This window comes from Notothenia coriiceps, unplaced genomic scaffold, assembly GCF_000735185.1.
Source record: "Notothenia coriiceps isolate Sejong01 unplaced genomic scaffold, NC01 NC01_scaffold00000339, whole genome shotgun sequence".
NCBI classification, from domain to species: Eukaryota; Metazoa; Chordata; class Actinopteri; order Perciformes; family Nototheniidae; genus Notothenia; species Notothenia coriiceps.
The window spans coordinates 11,640,873-11,661,822 of record NW_011333040.1 but is presented as its reverse complement, the minus strand read 5'-3'; the positions used below and the strand labels follow the sequence as shown (position 1 = coordinate 11,661,822).

The 20,950-nt window shown below is 38.4% G+C and overlaps 2 protein-coding genes across 3 annotated transcripts; both read right to left on the bottom strand.

Annotated features, from left to right (window-relative positions):
- Positions 1 to 1,146: 1,146 nt before the first annotated feature.
- th2 (tyrosine hydroxylase 2) lies at positions 1,147 to 5,554 on the bottom strand. Its single transcript, XM_010771534.1, has 12 exons — positions 5,308 to 5,554; positions 4,553 to 4,727; positions 4,278 to 4,366; positions 4,111 to 4,178; positions 3,985 to 4,035; positions 3,581 to 3,726; positions 3,000 to 3,135; positions 2,844 to 2,913; positions 2,701 to 2,757; positions 2,021 to 2,116; positions 1,677 to 1,810; positions 1,147 to 1,510 (listed from the first exon to the last, which is right to left on the bottom strand). The coding sequence occupies exons 1-12, from the start codon at positions 5,542 to 5,544 to the stop codon at positions 1,291 to 1,293; spliced, it is 1,479 nt and encodes a 492-aa protein (XP_010769836.1). The 5' UTR covers positions 5,545 to 5,554; the 3' UTR covers positions 1,147 to 1,290.
- An 802-nt stretch (positions 5,555 to 6,356) lies between these two features.
- On the bottom strand, positions 6,357 to 19,093 carry pah (phenylalanine hydroxylase). 2 transcript variants are annotated; one of them, XM_010771518.1, is made up of 13 exons: positions 18,931 to 19,093; positions 17,220 to 17,336; positions 13,127 to 13,310; positions 11,635 to 11,723; positions 10,970 to 11,037; positions 10,113 to 10,309; positions 9,309 to 9,444; positions 9,153 to 9,222; positions 8,821 to 8,877; positions 8,311 to 8,406; positions 7,427 to 7,560; positions 7,222 to 7,337; positions 6,357 to 6,888 (listed from the first exon to the last, which is right to left on the bottom strand). In XM_010771518.1, exons 1-13 carry the CDS (start codon positions 19,012 to 19,014, stop codon positions 6,842 to 6,844), a joined length of 1,395 nt encoding a protein of 464 aa, XP_010769820.1. In that variant the 5' UTR covers positions 19,015 to 19,093; the 3' UTR covers positions 6,357 to 6,841. The 2 variants fall into 2 exon arrangements, with proteins under 2 accessions (XP_010769820.1, XP_010769828.1); XM_010771526.1 differs by having other exon boundaries at positions 18,943 to 19,085.
- Between the last annotated feature and the right edge of the window lie 1,857 nt (positions 19,094 to 20,950).

Below are 20,950 nucleotides of genomic sequence, written 5' to 3'. Positions count from 1 at the left end.
ACATTAGCAGATAAAAGGCATACAATACTTGAATGAATGTTAAATAAAGAATGCTGGAAATAACTGCATCTCCATTAGCCTATATGCTATGCAGAGACTGCCTTCTTCATGTCGTGAATTGCAGCTGATGTTTTAATATGACAATTGGCAAAAGTTTGACATTTGACTTATACAACATTCACAAGTTGTACATTTGACTCATACAATAACCCACCTTCGAGTGATGCTCTAGTTTCTTCATGTTTTTTTTTTTGTCCCCTCTTGCTTGCGCTGGACTGAACCTGTCTTTTCGCCGACATCTCTTCACCTGCACTAGTGGCCGTATCAAAGCCTTGATTGGGCAGATGTCGATTCAACGGTGTCGGGTTATAGACGTGCTCCCCTTGTCACCTCTCACCTCTCACTCTCGCGTGTCAGCGCGGGGGGGGGGGTGCGCGGAGAGGGTTGCGCGGAGAGGATGCGCGGAGAACTGCGCTGAGAACTGCGCACAAGCCGAGGCCCCCTGCGCGAGTCCCCCCCTGTGCAATGTGAGGCCCCATGCAGCCAGCATGATCGGCCTGTAGGGAAGGACGGCCCTGGCAACATGATACCTAAATCATCCATAATTAGCTCCTTCCCTTCGCTTAATACCACATGAAGATAAATGTACGTACAAATTGTGTACATGAGTTTTTGCATTTAATGCAACTTTATACTTGTACTCTGCTACATTTCAGAAACAAATGTTATACTTTTTACTGAAAAACATCATGACAGCTTTGGTTACTTTTCCGATTACATCTTTCCTACCCTTGCTGTCCAGTAAAATAACATGTATTCCTAAATTAGTGATTCTACTGAAGGAATGAAGTGTTCCTTTATGTTTAAAAAAGTTATCCTACTTCTTATGCTACTGTATCTGAGGTCTTTAAAAATGAAACAAATATGCATTATTGCAGCAGAAATATCAACCCAAAAACATTTTACACCCTGACAAAGAACATTATATACTGTTATTTTTGGCACTTTATGTAAATATTGCAAATACTTTGACTAAATGAAGGTTTTGAAAGCAGGAATTGTACTTTTCCTGAGGTCTGATTTCTTCTCTTCTGTTTCTCTGGAATATAAAACACTTTCAAAGAGACTTCTTCATGAAAATAAACATTTATTTATTTTTATATGATACATTACACACAACAAATGGCCATGTTGAGACTCACAAACCTGACTACATTTTTCTTTCCTGTACATGTTGATCATGGTAGTAGATCTTATAGATAGTATTTATTTACACAGGCCACTGTCCATCTATTTCTCTTCCTGCATGACTCTCCTTTCTCTGCAGACCATTTGTTCCCGCTCTTCAGAGAAGCTGAACTTCTCCAGAGCGCTGTGAAGGGTCTTCAGGTCGTCTCTGATCTGACTCAGGGCGGTTTGGATCTTGCTGGGCTGATCCAGAACCTCCACGCTGCAGGTAAACGGCTCGTAGCGAACTGCAAAGGGACGCTTGATGGTGGCAGAGTATCTCCTGTTGAAGTGAATGAATGCATAGGAAAGAGTTTTAGGAGCAGACATACAGATGTACAAATATTGAGAAAAATAAACTTTAAGATCTCTATGAAGTCATTAAAGACAGATTGTGGAATATTCGACCAATACTAGTCTTATGGTCACTACTTAATAAGTATGTGTACCTCATTTTGGTCTTAGCATCCTCAAAGCTCTCGGATACGAAGTAAACAGGCTGGTATGTTTGGTCCTGGTACGGCTGAACTGCTGTCTCCTCCGGAACAAACGGCTTGTACTCCGGCTCATTCGACAAAGCGTACTGAAGAGACAGGTCAAAGGTCAAGCAGTGTAAGTACACAAAGCAGAAAGAATTTGAAGCAAAATGTGTGTGTGTGTGAACAGAAGAGACTGCAGATGGAAATGAGCCTATAGCTAAATCTGGCATAATTTAGCTCTTTTCTTTGAGTGAATAATAAAAATGTTATAGACGTTGTTTAATAAAGACAAACTTTTATAAAAACACACTCACAACGAGCTCTCCGTAAGACGACAGGAGTCCGGCGCCGTAAGCTTTCACTGCTCCGTTCTGCTTGCAGAGGCCAAACTCCACAGTGAACCAATATAACTGAAAAGGACAAGCACATGAAAAAAAGTCAGTCGAAGATATATTCTGAATGAGAGCATGATTAAACATAATGTGCAGTCCTTTGTTTAAGCCACCAGATGGCAGTGAAGATCTATTTAATGCACTGAGTTAAGAGAGCCCATGGATCACTCTAATACAAAAAGCTTCTCTATTAACATTTGACATTCATTGAATCAAAATCGGATTGCCAAGTACGTTTGTACATACAAGTATTAGCCTTGGTATTGGGGGGCATAAAGAAATACAAGTACTGCACGTCAAGAACTAGGTATATGAAGCAAAATGTACAATAAAACATTAGAAAAAAATGATAAAATATGTGAAATATACCTGTTTGTGATGTGAAAATAGTTACACAGTATAACAGGATAACATAAGCAATACTTCAAAGTATAAAGGTAATCCAAATATGTATATGAAGTTAAGAGGTGCATTATTATGTAATGTTAAATTCTATAGTTTCATTTTTTTTGTGATGTTTTCACCTCCAATACAAGGAAAAGATCTCTGAGTATTAAAAAAATAATAATAATTTCAGGTTTAAAACATTAATAAAAACGTACCGTTGACAGTTTCTCAATGTCTTCATCTGAAGCTCCAAGCGAGGCAAGTCCAATCTCCTAAAAGAGTTCAAATGAATTAGTATGAAAGGTAATTAAACTACATTACACTCTGGTTATGTTAAATCAAAGCGCAGCACTGTTACCTGAGAAAACTGGGCGAATTCTTTATCCGCCAGCATGGGAATATGGCCGAGCAGTTCATGGCAGCAGTCTCTGTCGGAGCAGGAACAGAGTCAATGACAGAACAAGCAGCTGAATACATTAATGAATAAAATAGGTCCCAGAAAGCTTCCACTCACGGCTCAGGGGAGTGCATGGGTGCTGAGGCGTGGCGGATGTACTGAGTGCACTGAAACACTCTGAAGGCAAGACTGGAGAGGAAGTCTCTGGCTGACAGCAGGCCGGCCACCGGGCGCAGCTGGAAGCCAGTCTTCTCTGAAACAAGAGAAACACTTCAGAACACACTGCAAAGCAAACTGGAGGCATAGGAATATGGAGCAGTCCATTGAAGATGACGTTTAAGTCATAACTTCAATCGCACTCTTTATCATTTTTTTCGATTTATCGCTGTTCAGAGCTCATTGCTATTCTGACATATTTACCTTTAAACCCCACATCGATCATGTCATGAAAAATGTAAGTTGGTGTACTTTGTTTGACATTTAATGTTATAAAGATACTTGTTTCACATCCTTAGTTTTACCTTTGCAAAGACCAAAATATTGAAATTTTGCAAGATATTTTGTAAAGCATAAATGTTCATTTATTCTTTTTATTATTTGTAAAATAAAATCTTTTCTAGAACTTTATTTATTCTACTTTTTCGAGTTGTATTATCTTTTGAAGACCATAAGCTCTCATTAGTCAGAGTGTTTGTCACCTTTCAGGAAGGTGGAGATGTCTCTGAGCTGAGGGATGCGCTCCTCTCCGTAGCCGCACTCTGTCTCCAGCTGCTGCAGCCCGTCCAGGAACTGCCTGCAGGCCAGACTGGGGTAGATGCTCCTCAGCTGCAGGTACACCTCCCTCCTTCAAACACAGCAACACATCATTGCACTCTAACCATCCTCCAACACGCATCTGCATTCACTGCTCTGAAGAAACTGAAACATTGTCTAGTTAAATGTACTATATCAACATATTTCATATAACTATGCTAGGTCAGTTGAAAGCAATAATATTAGGTTTAAATACAAATATAGGGTCAACTTAATATTATTGCTTTCAACCAACAGTTATGTGACATAATACAAGATCGTTTTTTCAGTGTGTTTGGCCAATTCTCACCATGTGGACACTTCTTCTGCTGTGTACTGCACAGTGGGCAGCTGGTCCCCCCTGTGATAAAGAGAATAAAGAGAATATTTAAATGGTACTCAGTTTTTAAGGAACATGGATACATTTCTGACTCACTGTTTGTATCTGAAGGCAAGCTCAGAGATGAATGCCCGTCGTTTTCTGTATTCTGGATCGCTGTATCCCTGCAAAAAAGGGTTAATAAGTATCATAACTAGGTCGTATTGTTTTCTGATAAATATGATTTAAGAGTGTGACATTTTGCACCATATGCAAACACTCACTGGATGATCCTGGTCCATGTCTGGATCGAATTTGGTTATTAGCATGTTGCATCTGTCGAGGTCTTTTATCTGTCGGGGAAACCAGGGAACTAAAGAGAGGGAAAATAATTAATTAGTGCTTTTGTAATTTGTCTTTTTATCATGTAACATTAAAAAAAAACATTAATCAAATAAGGCTTGTAAAATTGCATGTGATGCCCTAAGCGTATCTCACTAGACATTTGAATAGGTCTAATGAAATGCATAAAGTGCACAGTAATAATGATATCTTGCACCTTTTTCCTCCGGTATGGAGCGAACGTCGTCCACCACTCTCTTCAGTGAGTTGATGAACACGTCCAGGTCTGAGCTGTGAACTTCACACTTCATGAAGAACTCCAGGTCTGTCGTGCTGTTCTTTGACTTCCTCCCCGGCCGGCTCTCAATGTGAAGGAGTTTAGCTTCAAACGTCTGTGAAAGATTAAAAAAAAAAGAGCATAATATGGTAAATAATTCATTTGAATCAATTATTTGACATTGAGAAGAAGGCTCTTCATCGCATAATGCACATGTAGTTTACTTGTTGACATGTTTTTGCATTATTGTTTTAAACTAGGTCTATACTCTACTTAAGTTCTTCCTATTTCATCTTTTACATTTTTATTGACATCTTCAGCTTTAGATATCATAAAAGTATTCAATACCTTTTGCAATGGAAATAGTTGTTGAATGCTAATTATTATGCCTGTTACCAAATAAGCTATTATTGGAACAAGAACAATTAAGCCAAATACAGTAAAAGATCATTCCAGCTTCTGTAATTGTGAGCATTTGTTGATTTTCTTTTACTTAAATGACTTCGTTTTTTAGAGTGGAGAGACGTGTTGAAAAACACTTCCTTAATCAGTTATAGTTATCAAACATTATTTTGAAACCTTAAGTCCATCTTTCTACTTAAACCTATGTATTAAGCTTGTAGCCTCTTGTAACATTTTCACAGTTTCATGTCATTAGTTTTACACATTTGAAGATCTCAGAATTTGGGACTTACCTCGAATATTTTACCAGTTTTGAAGAATCCTGCGTTTTTCTCATTGCTGAGAGTGAAGAGGAGGTTGAGAGTGACCCTGCCGTCCTTCTCCTCGAACACGAAGCCCATGTCTCCGTACCGGGAGGGCCCCGGAGGCCCAGGGGAGCCCACGGAGCCTCGCTCTCTGCGGGCATCCTCGATCAGACTCTGCCTCCTCCCGCTGAAGGGCGCCGGCTGCACCCCGCCCTCCGTCTTCATCTGCCCGCTGCAGCTGGAGCCTCACCGCGGTGTGTGCGCCTCCATGCCCCGCGGACACTTTAAATACCCGGATGTGTGAGGGGTGATATGGAAATAAGGTGCTCGAGGGCGGCACATTTGGCTTTTGAGGCCTGGCTTGCGTCATGATTGCTTCTCTTTATAGGACTAAAATAGTGCTATTGGGGGAGGAAATGGACACCAACACAGGTGCATTCGAGCAAAATAGGTTATCATAGGTTACATATCTGTTACATAGTCTTAAATTAATAAAACTAGGTTATTAGAAGTTCATATATAGTTTTGCCTATTAGGGACTTTATACTACTCTCTTATTTGTTCTTTATCAAAACTTGTATTGGTCATTTATATGATAGTATAAAATATGCAAGTATGGTACGAGTGGAATATGGTATAGTATAAGATACAATATAAGATAATGTAATGTAATGTAAAAGATAAATGACAAATAAAAGGTCTTTGTTCAATCACCAGAGTGAAACAGTAGTTACATATATTGAAAAGAGGCCCCATTTATACAATATTCCTAATTTAAGAATACAAAATCTTTAAAAAAAAAATGACCAACAGCAAAAATGTGCCAATGTTGCTTATAATAAGGTTAAATACTTTTAGTCTATAACAAACTATATGCATTTATATACAGTAATGTCTCCTTTGAACACATCTATATATTCTTTACTCACATAGTGTCCTTCATTATCTGTTTAGTTCAATATTCATAATAAAAACATAGAACATGTGAGAAGTAAAAACTCATAGAAGACAAAGAGATAGAGAGAAGAAAAACATTTATTTATTTCAATATATAATTTCATGCATACACAAAACATTTAGTTTACCAAAGCAAAATGTAACTTGTAACAAAATGCATTGGTTCCTTTGGATTTGAAGTGCATAGAAATAAATCTGATTATTTCAGCTGTATTCACATAATATTAGAAATAAAATTAGCTGATAAGAGATTTTGATTAACAAACCCTCTTATTTAAAAAAACACGTCTCTTCTTAACACTTATACTGTAGGCTAGTAATATTGACTGTAACATTTCTAACTGGACATTCATTATCATCCTACCCAAGACACAGGCTACACTATTCACCTAACTCAAATACTAATTGGATTACATTAATATTGCCATTATTTCACCTTCATATTTGTTTTAATAGAAAGAAAGTAAAGTAGCAGGCAAGCTAATCAGGACTCCAAGAAGCCCGATAATAAACCGTTTGATTGAAGAAATGTAGAGATTCTCAGCATGCTTCGGCTCAGATTACTTCAGTTTTGCAGTTTCCGCAGGGCTTCGCACAGTTTCCCCATTTCACCTGAAATATAAAAATCAAATTGAGTTACCTTAAATGTCATTAATTGCTCCATATAGGTCATCAAAAATTGTTCTTTTCAAATGATTAAACAAAGAAAAGCACTGTTATGTTATCCATCTGGACCATAACATCATCCTTTTTACTTTAAAATCAGATTTTCAAAACAGAAGTTGAATTTATGGGCACTTATTTTCTTTAAACTGGCAGTTTTACAGTAATCTTTCTCAATTTTTCCTCAACTATAGTTATTAACATCTGGAAGTGGACATCAGATGTTTGTGACCTGCCTTATAATATGATATATTTCAGTTTAAATGAAAATGAGTAACATACTGCCGATGCTGTCAGCCAGGTTCTTGAGCTGCTGGGTGTTGTCCAGCACTTCGATGCTCTGAGTGTACGGATTGTAGCGCACGGTGAAAGGCCTCGGGATGGTGTTTGCAAATTTCCTGCAGGCAGACAGTCATTAATGTTACACATTTTGTTGAAACCTAAACTTCCAATTATATGCAGGAGTAAAATAACGACATTTTCTTACCTCACTTTCTCTTTGGCATCCTCAAAGCTCTCTGCGACAAAGTATACAGGCTGGTACTCGGTGATGGGATATTTCTGAAGGCTGGTCTTGGCGGGGTCAAAGGGCAGGACTTTGGGCTCGTCTGACAAGCAGTACTGAAAAATACCAGCAAAAAAAGGTTATATATTTCCTTTAAATGTCTCTAAATGAGTGTCTCTGTCCCCATCAATACTGCATGGAACAGGAAGTGCGGCGTGATTCAGGGCTGGATGTGACAGAGTGCACATCCTCTGTTACAGCCGCTGATGTAACGGTGAACTCGATAGCAACATGTAAGTCCTCTCTCTGTTCCTCTCTGCCCCCACTCACCTACTGAACTAGTTTACATGCACCCTGCTGAACAGTGAGCCCCCTCCATCAGCGACACACAAAACCAGAATCAGAGTGGACCACTGACCCACTTTGTTGTGCAACACCCTGCATGTATTATCAGGGGTTTAAGGTATATGTAACTTTTCTGCTAACAAGGACAAGACCTTTGATATATATTTTATATATTTGGTACTAACTTTATCCAAAATACTGTATTTCTGTTTGTTTAATTCTCCTATAATGGCAACATATCCCATTTGAGCATGCGTCAAACTGTCAAAAATATACTTCAAGCCACATTTTCAAGTTAAACTTTTAAAATGTTGGTTGTTTTTAACTATACATTTGAACCGGATGAAGGATTTTAGTCATTGGACGTCAGGATCTTAAATGATCAGAGAAAACATGCTGAGCAAACACTGATATTTTTTACGTGAAACTTCTTTCAATTGTGTCTTTAAACTATATAATCTAGCTGCTACGGGGGCCATGTTTTGTCTAACCTTGATTCTAACCCCCCCATTTCTTCTTACCTGCAGCTCTCCAAATGATGAAAGCAAGCCAGCTCCGAAAGCTTTGGTTTCTGAGCCTTGCTTACACAGACCAAACTCCACGGTGAACCAGTACACCTGAGGACACAAAAAACATAATTTATTCACAAATTCGTGGTAGAAATTCACAAAATAAGGAAGGCAACTGTAATTAAAAGTAACTACATGCTAGATACCACTAAAGGCACTTTTCTTTTGTAATTTGCGGAACTGGCCCCATAAGGTCTTTTTAAATGCAAAATGTACTAGATACCTCAGATAAACTAACACTCTCACATCAATTTATTTCAAGTTATGCATAATACACACATGTAACATTTACTCTGTTATGTTGCTGATAAACTCAATCTGTTTGCATAGGGACAGGGGCTGAAAACCAGACCTAATGTTTTTGTTTCTGAGGGTCTTCGACATGAAAACTGTTTTGTTAGACTCCGGATACAGCCTACCAAAATGATTTAACATTTTGTTTCTCATGAACACAATACTCACCGTAGCAAGTTTCTCAATGAACTCGTCAGGGGCACCGAGGGAGGCGAGGCCGATTTCCTACACAGAGTACAATCAAAGCATAAGGATTAGTAATCATAATCACAAATATGTTAAAACGATTTTAATTGTAATTGTTCCTCTAAGAGAGAGTAGGTACAGCAAAACAAAGACCCAAAAAGTTGAAACAAAATCAGCATGGAGGCAGAAAGACTGTAATTGTTGCAGTTAAAGCATTACAATGTTTTGAGAACAATGTGGCATATTTCCTCATATCATGCAGCCCTAAATCATACTACATTTTGCATTTGTTGTATATTTATTGCCGTCTTTACCTGTGAGAATTGGGCGAAACCGGAATCAGCAAACAGAGGAACATGCCCCAGGAGCTCATGGCAGATATCCCTGCATTAGAAACCAAAATGAGTCTTTCAAAATCAAACAATGACATAATATTTCCTTGTGTTACGCATAGTCTTCCGGACACTCACGGCTCAGGTGTGTATGTGGGCTTGGAGCTGTGACGAATGTACTGCGTGGAATGAAAGACGCGGAAAGCGAGGCCAGCCAGGAAGTCCCGGGACGAGAGCAGGCCGGCCACCGGGCGCAGCCGGAACCCTGTGCACGCTGCGGGAGGAGAGGTGAGGGTTAACAGTATTTAAAAAGTGTAACTATAGATATATATTAAAGCAAGGCATCATCGGTCAATTATGCAAAGGTTTCATGGGAATGAAAACTCAACCTTTTCCAAAAGGCAGCATTAGGAATAAGAAAACTCACATATTGTTGTCAAAAGAAATGTAGCTAAATGTGTGGGAAACCTGAAATCTGATTTGCCTTTTACCTTTTCGTAACCTGGAAATATCCCTAAAGATCCCAATTTTAAAAAGTGACACGTACCTTTTGAACATTATTAGGGCCCCAGGTATTCTATTTTATTTAATCTTTTATTGCTAATTCTGACTTTAAGTTCTTATATGAATATTTGAATTATTTTAGTATTTTTTATCATCTTTTATCTTATTCTTAAATGGAGCAAATTTCACAAAACCCAATTTTCCCCTGGGATAAATAAAGTATTCTGATTTGTCTCACAGAGGGGAATATATTGCATTACATTTAGTATTGTCTTCACTATTTTATTTCCTTAGTTATTTTGTCTTAAGTATATTTGCAGTGTTGAAGAGCCTGGGACCCTACCAACAACTATGCTGTAGTGATTAGGCATAAGACAATACATATTTGAATCTTGAATCTTTGACATGTTAGAGCTCGGGGTCCATGCTCATGCTTACACTGCAGGAAGCGGGACACGTCCTCCAGCTGGGGGATGTTGTCCTGCCTGTAGCCGCAGTATTTCTCCAGCAGGGGGAACACCCGGTTGTGTTCGCGGCAGGCGTGAGTCGGGTACAGGGTCTTCAGCTCCTTGAACACCGTCCCCCATGTGACCTTCTCGTTCTCTGTGTACTCCACCCGAGGGATGATTTGGCCACTGAGACAAAGACATTAGTTCAATGTGGATATAGAAGTTTTGTGTAAAGGCTTTTCCTGGAACAAGCACATCTAAATGCTGTGGCACCGTTACAGTTAAGAGTAACAAGGTACGTTTACCCGCAGGACTTGCATAAGGACAGTATGTATATAAGCAAAACTACACTGCTACAGTTATATATACCACTGTTTGCCTAAGATCTTACATATTTATGGTGGTTACATTTGAATATTATACTATAGTCTATTGATATTTATGGTTATGTTATATCAAACATGTCTCAATTGTTGATTGAGTTCTTTATTTGTAGGTTTCCCCCAAATGTGCCCATGACGGGAGACTGCGTGAGCACAGCGTCACTTATTCATCTTCCTGAATCTCAGTGTCACGCAGCTCTGTAAATGGGAGCCACCTGACTGGATATCTCAGTGGGTTTGGCTCTCTTTGTAGTGCCTGTGAATAATACTTCAATAATAATATTCTATTCTACACAGAAAGACCAGGGCCATTTATATGCACCATTGACTGTCTGTAATGTGTCTCTATTTGTCGATGATAATATTTAAGGCAAGGCAGATCAATAAATCAACCAGAATAACCACACAATGTATAAAAAAGAGAGATGGAGTTGTGGAAGAAATATAATTTTGAAGTAGTTACTGTCTGTATTTGAAGGCAATGTCAGCAAACTCCTTTCTGCGGGCTCTGTAAACTGGATCTGTAAAACCCTGAACACACACACACACACACACACACACACACACACACACACACACACATACACACACACACACACACACACACACATCACACACAACACACACACACACAAACACACACACACACACACACACACAAAGGAAAGCCATGTTAGATCTCATGATCTCAGGCTGGCCACTCACAGCTAAATCAAAGAGTGGAAATCCTCTGCTGAGGCTAAACCCTGTGGCCTTTGACAGCATTATGCACTCCGTCTCTAATACGTGCGCACAAATACATATTCAAATGAAGCCTTTGTAGAGTGTTTTCCTGCTTATGATGAATACATTCTGCTTTAATGGCGGTGGCAAAAGGGAGCAATTATCTATAATTATAGGGGCTCAATTAAAGCAATGACATCAATTTGTGTGTCTAGATAGTTTCCATTAGAATGGACGGCAGAGTGCGGCCTGTCATCTCCGCAGCTTTCATTAAAGATGTGGGCGTGAGTGGGCGTACACACACACACACACACACACACACACACACACACACACACACACACACACACACACACACACACACACATGCAGAGGCAGGATGTGCATGGATGGGTCAGTCCTTACCGGATGATCAGAGTCCAGCTCAGAGCCGTAGCTGAGGATCTGGTTAGCAAAGCGGTCCAAGTCCTGGATGTCATTAGGGAACCATGGCACTGGAGAATAATTTGTGAACAGTTAGTAAACATTTAAATGTTATGTTTTTATTCAGATCAAATTAATTAAGAATATATTCTACAAACACTGACGGCCTCGAACAATGAAGAAACTGTCACTTTATCTCCTTGCTTCGTGATCATTTATATTTTGTGTGTTAAATAATTCAATTGTAGTCCCAGTTAGGATTTGTCATTTATATAAGATAAGATGAACTTTATTGATCCCAATTTGGGAAATGTTTGCGTTGCAGCAGCATAAAAAGACATGGCATTCTACATTAAAAATGAAAAGACTAGAAATAAACATTCCAAAATGTAAACTTCTCAATAGAACTAAAATAGCATTAAGAAAATATACATGTTGAATTACAAATGTATAGTAACAAAATATAAAGCTGGATATTATATATACATAAGTATGTGAGGAATGGAATATTAAATAATATATATTATATTATGATTCTTGATTGATATAAATGTACAGATTGATATTCATTTTGTAATCGTAGAGGGTGTTTTACCAATAGGATTTTCCTCCAGTGCCATCTATGGTATTTTGGCCCTGAGCCGAACAGTAATAAAGGGTCATCTGCTTGTTCCAATGGATTTATGACACTCAACAACACTGGGGCCCCATCATTAATCTACATTTGTGCAGTGTGGTCCAGCCCGAGGCCTCAGGAAGACAATATGTCCCTGGCAGGCTCCTCTTTAAACAGGCAGGCTCCAAAACTGGCTGTAAATACCCCCTGGTCTACTTGACCATGACCAGCAGCCCTCAGTGTCTCCAGGGGGGTCAGAGGAGGATCCATGGTGGCCCTGTCTGTCTCTCTGCCGTGACCTTGGCATGTTCTCTCTGCCGGGACACAGAGCTCCTCTGTTCCTGCCGAGCCTGTGGGTCCTCAGACGCTAAACTAATGTCATTCTGGAAACAACTAATAAGGGGGTCTTGATGTGGGCCGAGGGCCATCAGTCTAATCGGCGACGCTGGCTGTCCATTACCCGGTCTGGCTGGGGGTCATGGAACAACAGCCAACACGGAGTACAGTTGATAAATGGACAATTGAGCCGTTTTGATCTCTATTTAATTACATTTTTTAACCATACTAGCTGTGTGGCTCCAGGGATGTCAGAGTTGGTTAGTCGGTCAATGACTTTGACCCAGACTCTGAACATCTATTCACTGCAAAATGAAGCATTCTTTGCCTCACTTGTACATATGTACTTATTGTTAAGTGAGGTTTGTGTGCTGAAACACTGTGTAACATGGAGAACATGGAAAAAATACATCCTAAAATAAAATTGGCATTGGCAAAAATGGTTAATAACTGAGAAGATGGTATTATTTATTATATTTAAGGATTGATACCCATTCTCTGATTATAGTTAATAGAGCTAACCTGTGTCCTTCAGCTTGTTGCGGGACAGCTCGTGCACAGAGCCGCTGATCTGGGTCCGCAGGCTGTCGATGACCTCGTCCAGGGCCTGAGAGCAGCTGGAGTCCACGCTGATGAAGAACTCGTACAGATCTTTCTTCATCCCCGACGGACGGGACTCGATGTGCGTCAGGTTGATGCCCTTCTCCTGAGGATCACAGGGAAAACAAGGAGACAATGTGAGTCCTGATTTTTTAATTTGTTTACCATTAAACTTGGTTCTTCTTAATGTACAATGCTTTACTGAGGTCCATTGGTGTATTAAGAGTTTTCCTGCTAAGACCTGTGTTAACTGGTTCTTTTCACTGTACCTACTTGTGAGTTTTTAAGAAAGAGCCAGTAAAAACGTTTTAAAAGTACTTCTGAAATCATTACTGGGAAAAATAAAAGTTCAATTTTAACCTACTTAAATATTAATTTATATCTCAATACTACTATAAATTGCCTTAATTTCCCCCTAGTTCCAGTTTCTAGTGATTTTCCTAAAGATCTACAAAAAAAATATTTATCCATGGTCTGGTGTGTCCTGATTTGTTTGTGTCTTTTATTAGCCTTTTTGTTGACTTGACATTTCATGTAATTTTCAGTTTGTTGTTTAGAAAGTTTCATCAAAGAAAGAAAGTGGAGCAATTACAAATACATGAATATAAGATGCATGCGTGATTGCTGCAACAGTCTACAGTACTTTGTTCTACCACTAGAGAGCGCTGTGTTGTAACAAAACTGATGCTTGTTAGATATGTTTACATTTACTTCATTGCTCCATGTTGGAATTGCTTTCTTACAGTGCCATGTAACAAGGTATTGCACAGGAGCTGAAAACTCTACTAAAAAAAGAAGATAAACAAACAATATATATACATATTAAGAAGAAGAAATATGTATATCACAATCGAATAGACAATATAAATATAACCACTCTAATAGACCAACCTACTACTAACAAAATACAAACACATGCTACTAAATACATTATATTTAAATGCAATGAGGTACACTTTGAGAACAATATAAACCCGAGTACCGGTAAATTAAATGGAAAACAGTGGAGTCTGGTTAAAAATAAAGAGAATTAGGCAGGAAAGATTCCCTGTATCGGTCGTTGTTATATCGTACCTGAGCCAGTCTACATTTGTGTGAGTCCACCATGGAGGTCATGGTCTACCTTGAACTCCCTCTTCCTATCATTCTCTTTCTGCAAACTGACCTTGAGCCGGACACACTGGACTTACATAATAAAGGAAACATTGTAGTGGTTTAGTGCATAGTAATTCAACATGTCCTTTTTGCATTTAGGCTTTTTTCAATATGCAGCATGAACACAAACTCTTTTGAACATTCTTCCAAATACTGTACACAATACAGACTGGCTGCAGCTCCATGGTGAATACCGTGACTACATACATAAGTAGTAATAACCAACACAAATGTATTTTTGCTTATGTAACTTTGGGGAGGGAGAGGGAGTATGTAGTTCTCTGTCTACTATAGGCTAAGCAAAGAGGAGGGTCTCCTGTTTGCTCCCATCTGGATCCTATTCTACATTTTACAGCTTTTTAAAGGCCCATGTGGTCTTTCAGTACATCCCCCCCAGGGACTAACGTACAGAGATAATTCCAGGCTGGCATAGGAAAGAAAAAATAACACGTTTTCTATTCACTGCCAGCAGATGAAGAGTACATATATGGGGGCTGAATAGCAATGTTGTCAAATTGAAATTATAAAAAATACAACTTTATCACTGTAATTGTTTCCCATAAACTCAAGAATATTATTAAAAGAACATTAGAATGGCCAACACTTAATACTTTATTTCACCTTCCAAATCTAATGTAGGGAGTTCAAGTAACCTATCCTTCATTGATATTTGTTTTAAATCTTTATTTAGACATTTAGTCTGTCAAATAATCATTAACCTTTTATCTTTTTAAAGATAATAATTGTGTGAAATTGGCTGCATACATTTTTGGAATGTATGCAGCAATGTTTTGTACATGTATTGCAATTAGCAACAATGAACGGAAGAGTGAAGCTTCTTTGGGATGATAAATAAATAATGTAAAATCAAAATACCACTATTTTTAAATGATGTGTCTCACACAGTTAATCAGGTTCATTGATATTGCTGTTTCTTTGCACAAAGGGAAGTACTTGTGTGTATGGTCCAGCTTAAAGCCCAGGCTAAATCCTGAAGCGAGCGGGATGCAGGGGTCATTTTTGTCAGATTTCTGTGCAACTCGGAGCCTCCCTCTATGTCAGGCGGGTGACACTAACCCTCCTGCTGTCGCCCTGACTGAGGCGCGGGGTCACGGCCGGCCAATGGCTCTGTACGTCACATGAACGCCACGCTGCTGTGTCACATGGGCTCCAGTCAGTGTGCAACTTTCTGACTGAAATACGGAGATTAAACATTCACAAGATGAAAACAAACCTGTGGTAAGATGCCAGTGCTGAGCTAAACGTTAGCACATGGCCAGGCAGAGCAGACGTTTTCAATTAGTCAGAGAAGAAGAAGAAGTGTAGGACCTTCTCTTCAAAGCTGTGATTTTAGTGGATCAACATGTGTAACATTACCGTAAGGAAGAGAGGGATGGGTGAAGATGGTTTGGGGGTTGTTTTGCCAACTTTATAGAGAGGCTGTTAAAAAAAGAGGATATTTGGGGGAGGAGTAGGGGGAGGATCAGGAAAGTCAGAGCTCATAGGTTCGAAGAGGTTCCTGATGTTTACTGCTGATAGGAAAGCAGCATTTGGCACATATTGTATATTCAAAACAGTCTGCCTGCCCACATCTCCACCCCCAAAACTCACATGTTTCTTTAATCTAAAACATCTTTTGACTGGGATTTGTTTTGGATGTTTTAAAATGTTTTGCTGCAAAACGTCAGAGAGACAAACTGTGTTTTGTCTGCAGGAGAAAAACTTGTTGTGATGTCCATGTTGAAGAATAAACAATAAAAGCGCTGCCAATCAGTGTTTACTTTGAGCCTTCCAACTCACGTACACAGAGGCAAAATAAATGACTGTTCATGGTACTTTATGTTAATCAATAACTTAAATAAATAGATAAAAGACCTTTAAAGTTTCATCATCCTGTCCATCTGTTTGGATCAGGCTGATATTGACATTTAGGGATCTTTGCTTATTTCTTTTCATGCTGACAGTAAAGCACACAACTGATGTCAGAAATGTATTAGGCAAAAATTAATCTGAGTATTTTTAAGTTATATTGGTTTATTATTACTGATGTGTTAACTTGTTTAAAAGGAACAATCCCGACATTTGACACATTAAGTTTGGTTTACTGTCACACGTCTGGGCAAACACGGTTATAATATTTAACTGGAAGTGATTTTTGTGAAGTCCAATGCTGTTTGATTTCCATAGTAACCCTGCGGAGGTTAATGGATCAAAGAGCCATCTGTCACGATTGCACACTGATACACACACACATGAGATAAGATCAGTTTGTTTAGTTTTCTTCTTCAAAGGGTCAAAGAAAGCCACGAGCATGAAAACTGCACTAAAGCAGCTACAGATAATTATATATTTACAACCTAGCTATGTCTTCTCTAAAACTGTTCAAATCCAATTACTCGTCAACTAGATCTTGTTCAACTGTAATGTAGTTAATTCATGCATTATGTTTGTCATGTTGAATGTTAATCAGTAACTTTATAACTTGAAAGACCTGAGGAGGTTTCATCACCAACTCATCATGACCATAATTGTTGACACTTTGGGAATTTAGTTTTCTGTTTTTGTACAGATAAACAATTAAACAATGAGCTTTAGCATTTAGCTTTAGCAATTTAGCAATTAGCTTTAGCATTGTAGGTGGATATCTGCAGCTTTTCTCCCTTTGCTAATTTACAGACTTCTCAACTAACTCTTAGGAAATTGTTTTAACAAAGCCCAGTGATAAACTGCATTCCTTCATGCTGAAGCTATATAAGTGTCATTTGTATTGTCTGTAAGCCTAAATCTTGGGGATGACTAAGCAAGATGCATCCCCTGAAGCATCAGGGCTCCTTGTCAGCAGTTTAAAAAAAATAATTACCTCAAAGAGCCGCAGGCCTCTGGCTAACGCTCCGACCTCCTCCTTCAAGGAGAAGATGCAGGAGATCACTTCTGACTTGTTGGTCTCCTCCTCCAGGTACATGGAACCCCTTCTCCGCTGAGAGGAAGAACAACACAGAACTTGAAAGTGAAGTTTATGGGTGTCCTTCAGGCATTTTGATTTACACAAGCCGCTTACACTTCTTCTACTGCAGTAGTGAATGAAAATAAGAGGTTAACTGGATGTGGACATTTTTATAGTTTGTTTTGATTTTTATGTCATCGATGATGTGATGAAACACATATTGCTAAATCTGGCATAAGAAAAGTTTTGATAATAAACTTAACCAGAACAAAGCTTCTAAAACACCACAGTAACTCAGATTTTCAGATGTAATGTAATCGCTATAGTTCATCTGGGTTATCCCCTAATTCCTCACATGTGTGATTAAGTAAATACATGTGGGAGTACATTTCATGCATTTATTGTGCATGAAATCTGGCTTAAAGGCATGGCATGTGAGGCGTCTCATCTAACGGCTTGAAACCCTCACACATTGAATCTTTTGATACTGACCTTTTCCGCTATTATGCTGGCACAGACCATCTGATGCACACATGAGAGGATTTATGATAATGAGAGGACACATTTTCAGGTCTTTAACAGCTGATCTGAATATCTTACAGATGTAGGAATTCCTGCACTGACAGACTGTTATTTATCACAGCACACATTTCATAAGGAGTCTTTACTTCAGAGAAATCAAGGGCCAACATTTTAAAATTAAGGTTTAGGTTAGGTAAGTTAGTGAATGTACCTTTTGAAATAATAACAGCATGAAAGCGTATATTTGGGAAGCTTAAACACTTAATATGTTTCTGTTGGTCGACTAAAGCTCTGGCTTTTATAAACATAACGTACAGGACCTTCAAGCTGCCTAAATACCTGTGCATAGATCATTTTGAATACGTGTATTTTTGCATTGCCTTTAAAAAATGTCCAGGTATTTAATGATAGCACAAATTGTCCTTTTTCAGGAACATTAGCTTTTTCTGAGTCAACCTGCATGGTCTGCTGTAGCATACCTGGAATATTCCAGCTAAGCCTGCCTCTATTGTTGCATTAAAAACAGACTAGCAGAAAGAAGATGATTTACAATAACTTGTTTTGCCTAACATTACTGTGTCATAACATAACAATACAAATAATCAGAGGTGCGAGAAGTACTAAAATCTTGTACTAAAGTAAAAGTATAAGTACCAGAGTGTAGAAATACTCTGTTACAAGTAATAGTACTGGAATCAAATTGTTACTCTAGTAAAAGTACTAGCATCAAAATAGAATTACATTTCCAAAAGTTAAAGTGCTCATTATTCAGATTGGCCCATTACAGAATAATATGATATGTTTTGATTATAATTATTGATTAATTAGAGTGTTATCAAAGCTGGTAAAGGTGCAGCTAATTGTAATTCCTTTGTATGCTGCGGGGGTAGTTTGTGAATTTACTCCAGGTGTAAATAAAGTCTTATTTATGTGTTGATTTTTTTTCACATCATTAAACAAATCTGCAAAGTAACTAAAGGTACTAAATATATATAAGGGAGTAATAATACACAGTTGTACACCACTGCAAATAATTTGCTGGATTTCTGGAAAATGAAAAAGCCAGATGCAAATAAGTTTTAACGTTATATAGCAGGTATCATACCATGACATTTACCCCTGTTCCTGGCTCCTCTGTTCCTCCATCTTTCCCGTAGTTTCCATTCACTTTCTTGTGTGCTGCGTCCATCCTCTTGCTCTTCAGGTGATCACAGTGAGTGTGCTGATGCTGGGCTCTGACAGTCTGAGAGTTCGGCTCCTGCCTATAAATCCGCTGTAACGTTGGCCCACGTGACACCACACCCCCCTGTGCATCGGTATGTCACGGGACAGTTGTTGTGAAACAGAATTACAATGGCACATCTGGGTTTTGTTATAATGACGGACCCGGGTCTGCTCTGCTGGTTGTCAGCTGAAACATTTTCGTTTGCTGCTAACCTGAAGCGTCTCAGCTGACTTTCTAAAAAGCCTTTGCTGAACATTAGGCTACTCAGATATTTTTAAACTACAAGCCGTAAGGATCAAAACACAATTGTAATACCAACAAAATTGAATCATGCAGAATGGCTAGAATGGCCAGAGATGTAGTTCATTGAGTGATTTCACACACAAAAATTCTTACTTCAAAGTTTTACGGCAAAACTTTTTTTTTTACTTGCTAAATTATCTTTTAAATTGACAAACATCATATGTTTAATTCGTGGCACAATTCAAACGAGATCGAAAGATAACTTTTCTTTTGCCATTGACTTAAATACATAATTTCCAAAATAAGGTCCCATGGAGGTCCACCGAAAAGGGAGGGAAGTAAGTAAGTAATTTTCAAATCATAAATCTATCGATTAGATTTATGATTCGAAAATTATAAAAGTAGGGTAGACATGTGGAGATTATCCGACTGAACAAAACGTGATCCGTCTCTTAAATGTGCCAACCACAGACCTTATTTCGAGCTATTTTCCAAAATCATATGGAGAAATTGCATTGCTTTTTTGTCGAACAGAAGGAACCCATGCGCAGCTTACTTCCGGGTTTTAGGACGCGTCACTGTGGCAGATATTATACATGTGCACATGCATGTGCATGTGTAGGCTGCATGGCTTTAGTGTTGCAGGCAGCCATAGACTGTATAAAGGTTGCAGCATACTGTGAGTTTAGTAAACAAAAATACATTTTAAATGCGACACATTTATCGAACAGATTTGACAGGGGATGCAGGTAATGATACTAAACAAAGATGTAAGGTTAGTTAATTTTAATCATTAACATACCACCACGAACAAAATATTAAGTACAATTAGCAAGAATTAACGTTAGCCTGAAATGTAAATACTTAAGTAAATGCAAATAGTCTACTTACAGTTAATATCTTTAGTAGTTTTTGCTGGTGCCATTGTGTTTAATGGGCTGTCTCCTCATATGATCCTTCCTGATCAGCTCTGCATCACACCGCAACTGGTCAAATGATGGTTGTAAACAATACAACCTAACATCACATTAAATTGCCATTACAATCATAATAGCAAATGATGTCAGAAAAGGACGTCATCAGTTCCTGAGATCTTCTAATACTGTTTAGAATTAACGTTTTCGCGTTAACAATTTCACCACCTTCACTGCACTGGTAGCTTTCATATGGCGTGTAGAAGTTGTGAGAAAATAGTCTATAACAATAATGAAAAGGCATATCAGGTGATTGCTAGCACCAGGGGCATTGGTAAATGATGTCCTTTGTCTACTACAAGCTATTCAATTAGATCAGTTACACACTATTTAGATGCAGATAAACTGTATTTTTTCGAGGAATAACTATTATTATTATTTTTCTTTATTTCTATGATATAATTTCCTTTACCATGATCTGAACCTGATGATCTCAAAAATGTTACACAGGTAGGCTACAGGAACTGTACTCTCAGTGCAGTTATCCTTCTAAACTTCTCTGGCATTAGTTAAAGCCCTATCTAGTATTTATAAGTTGGAGACAACAAAATCCTGCAACTTTCACATCTGCATAAAGGACATTTACAGACAATTGGAGAAGCTAGCAGCTAGCTTAGAATAAAGCTTATAGGTTGCGCGAATATTTTCATGAATATTGTGAAATTGCTATTAATAAAACAGGA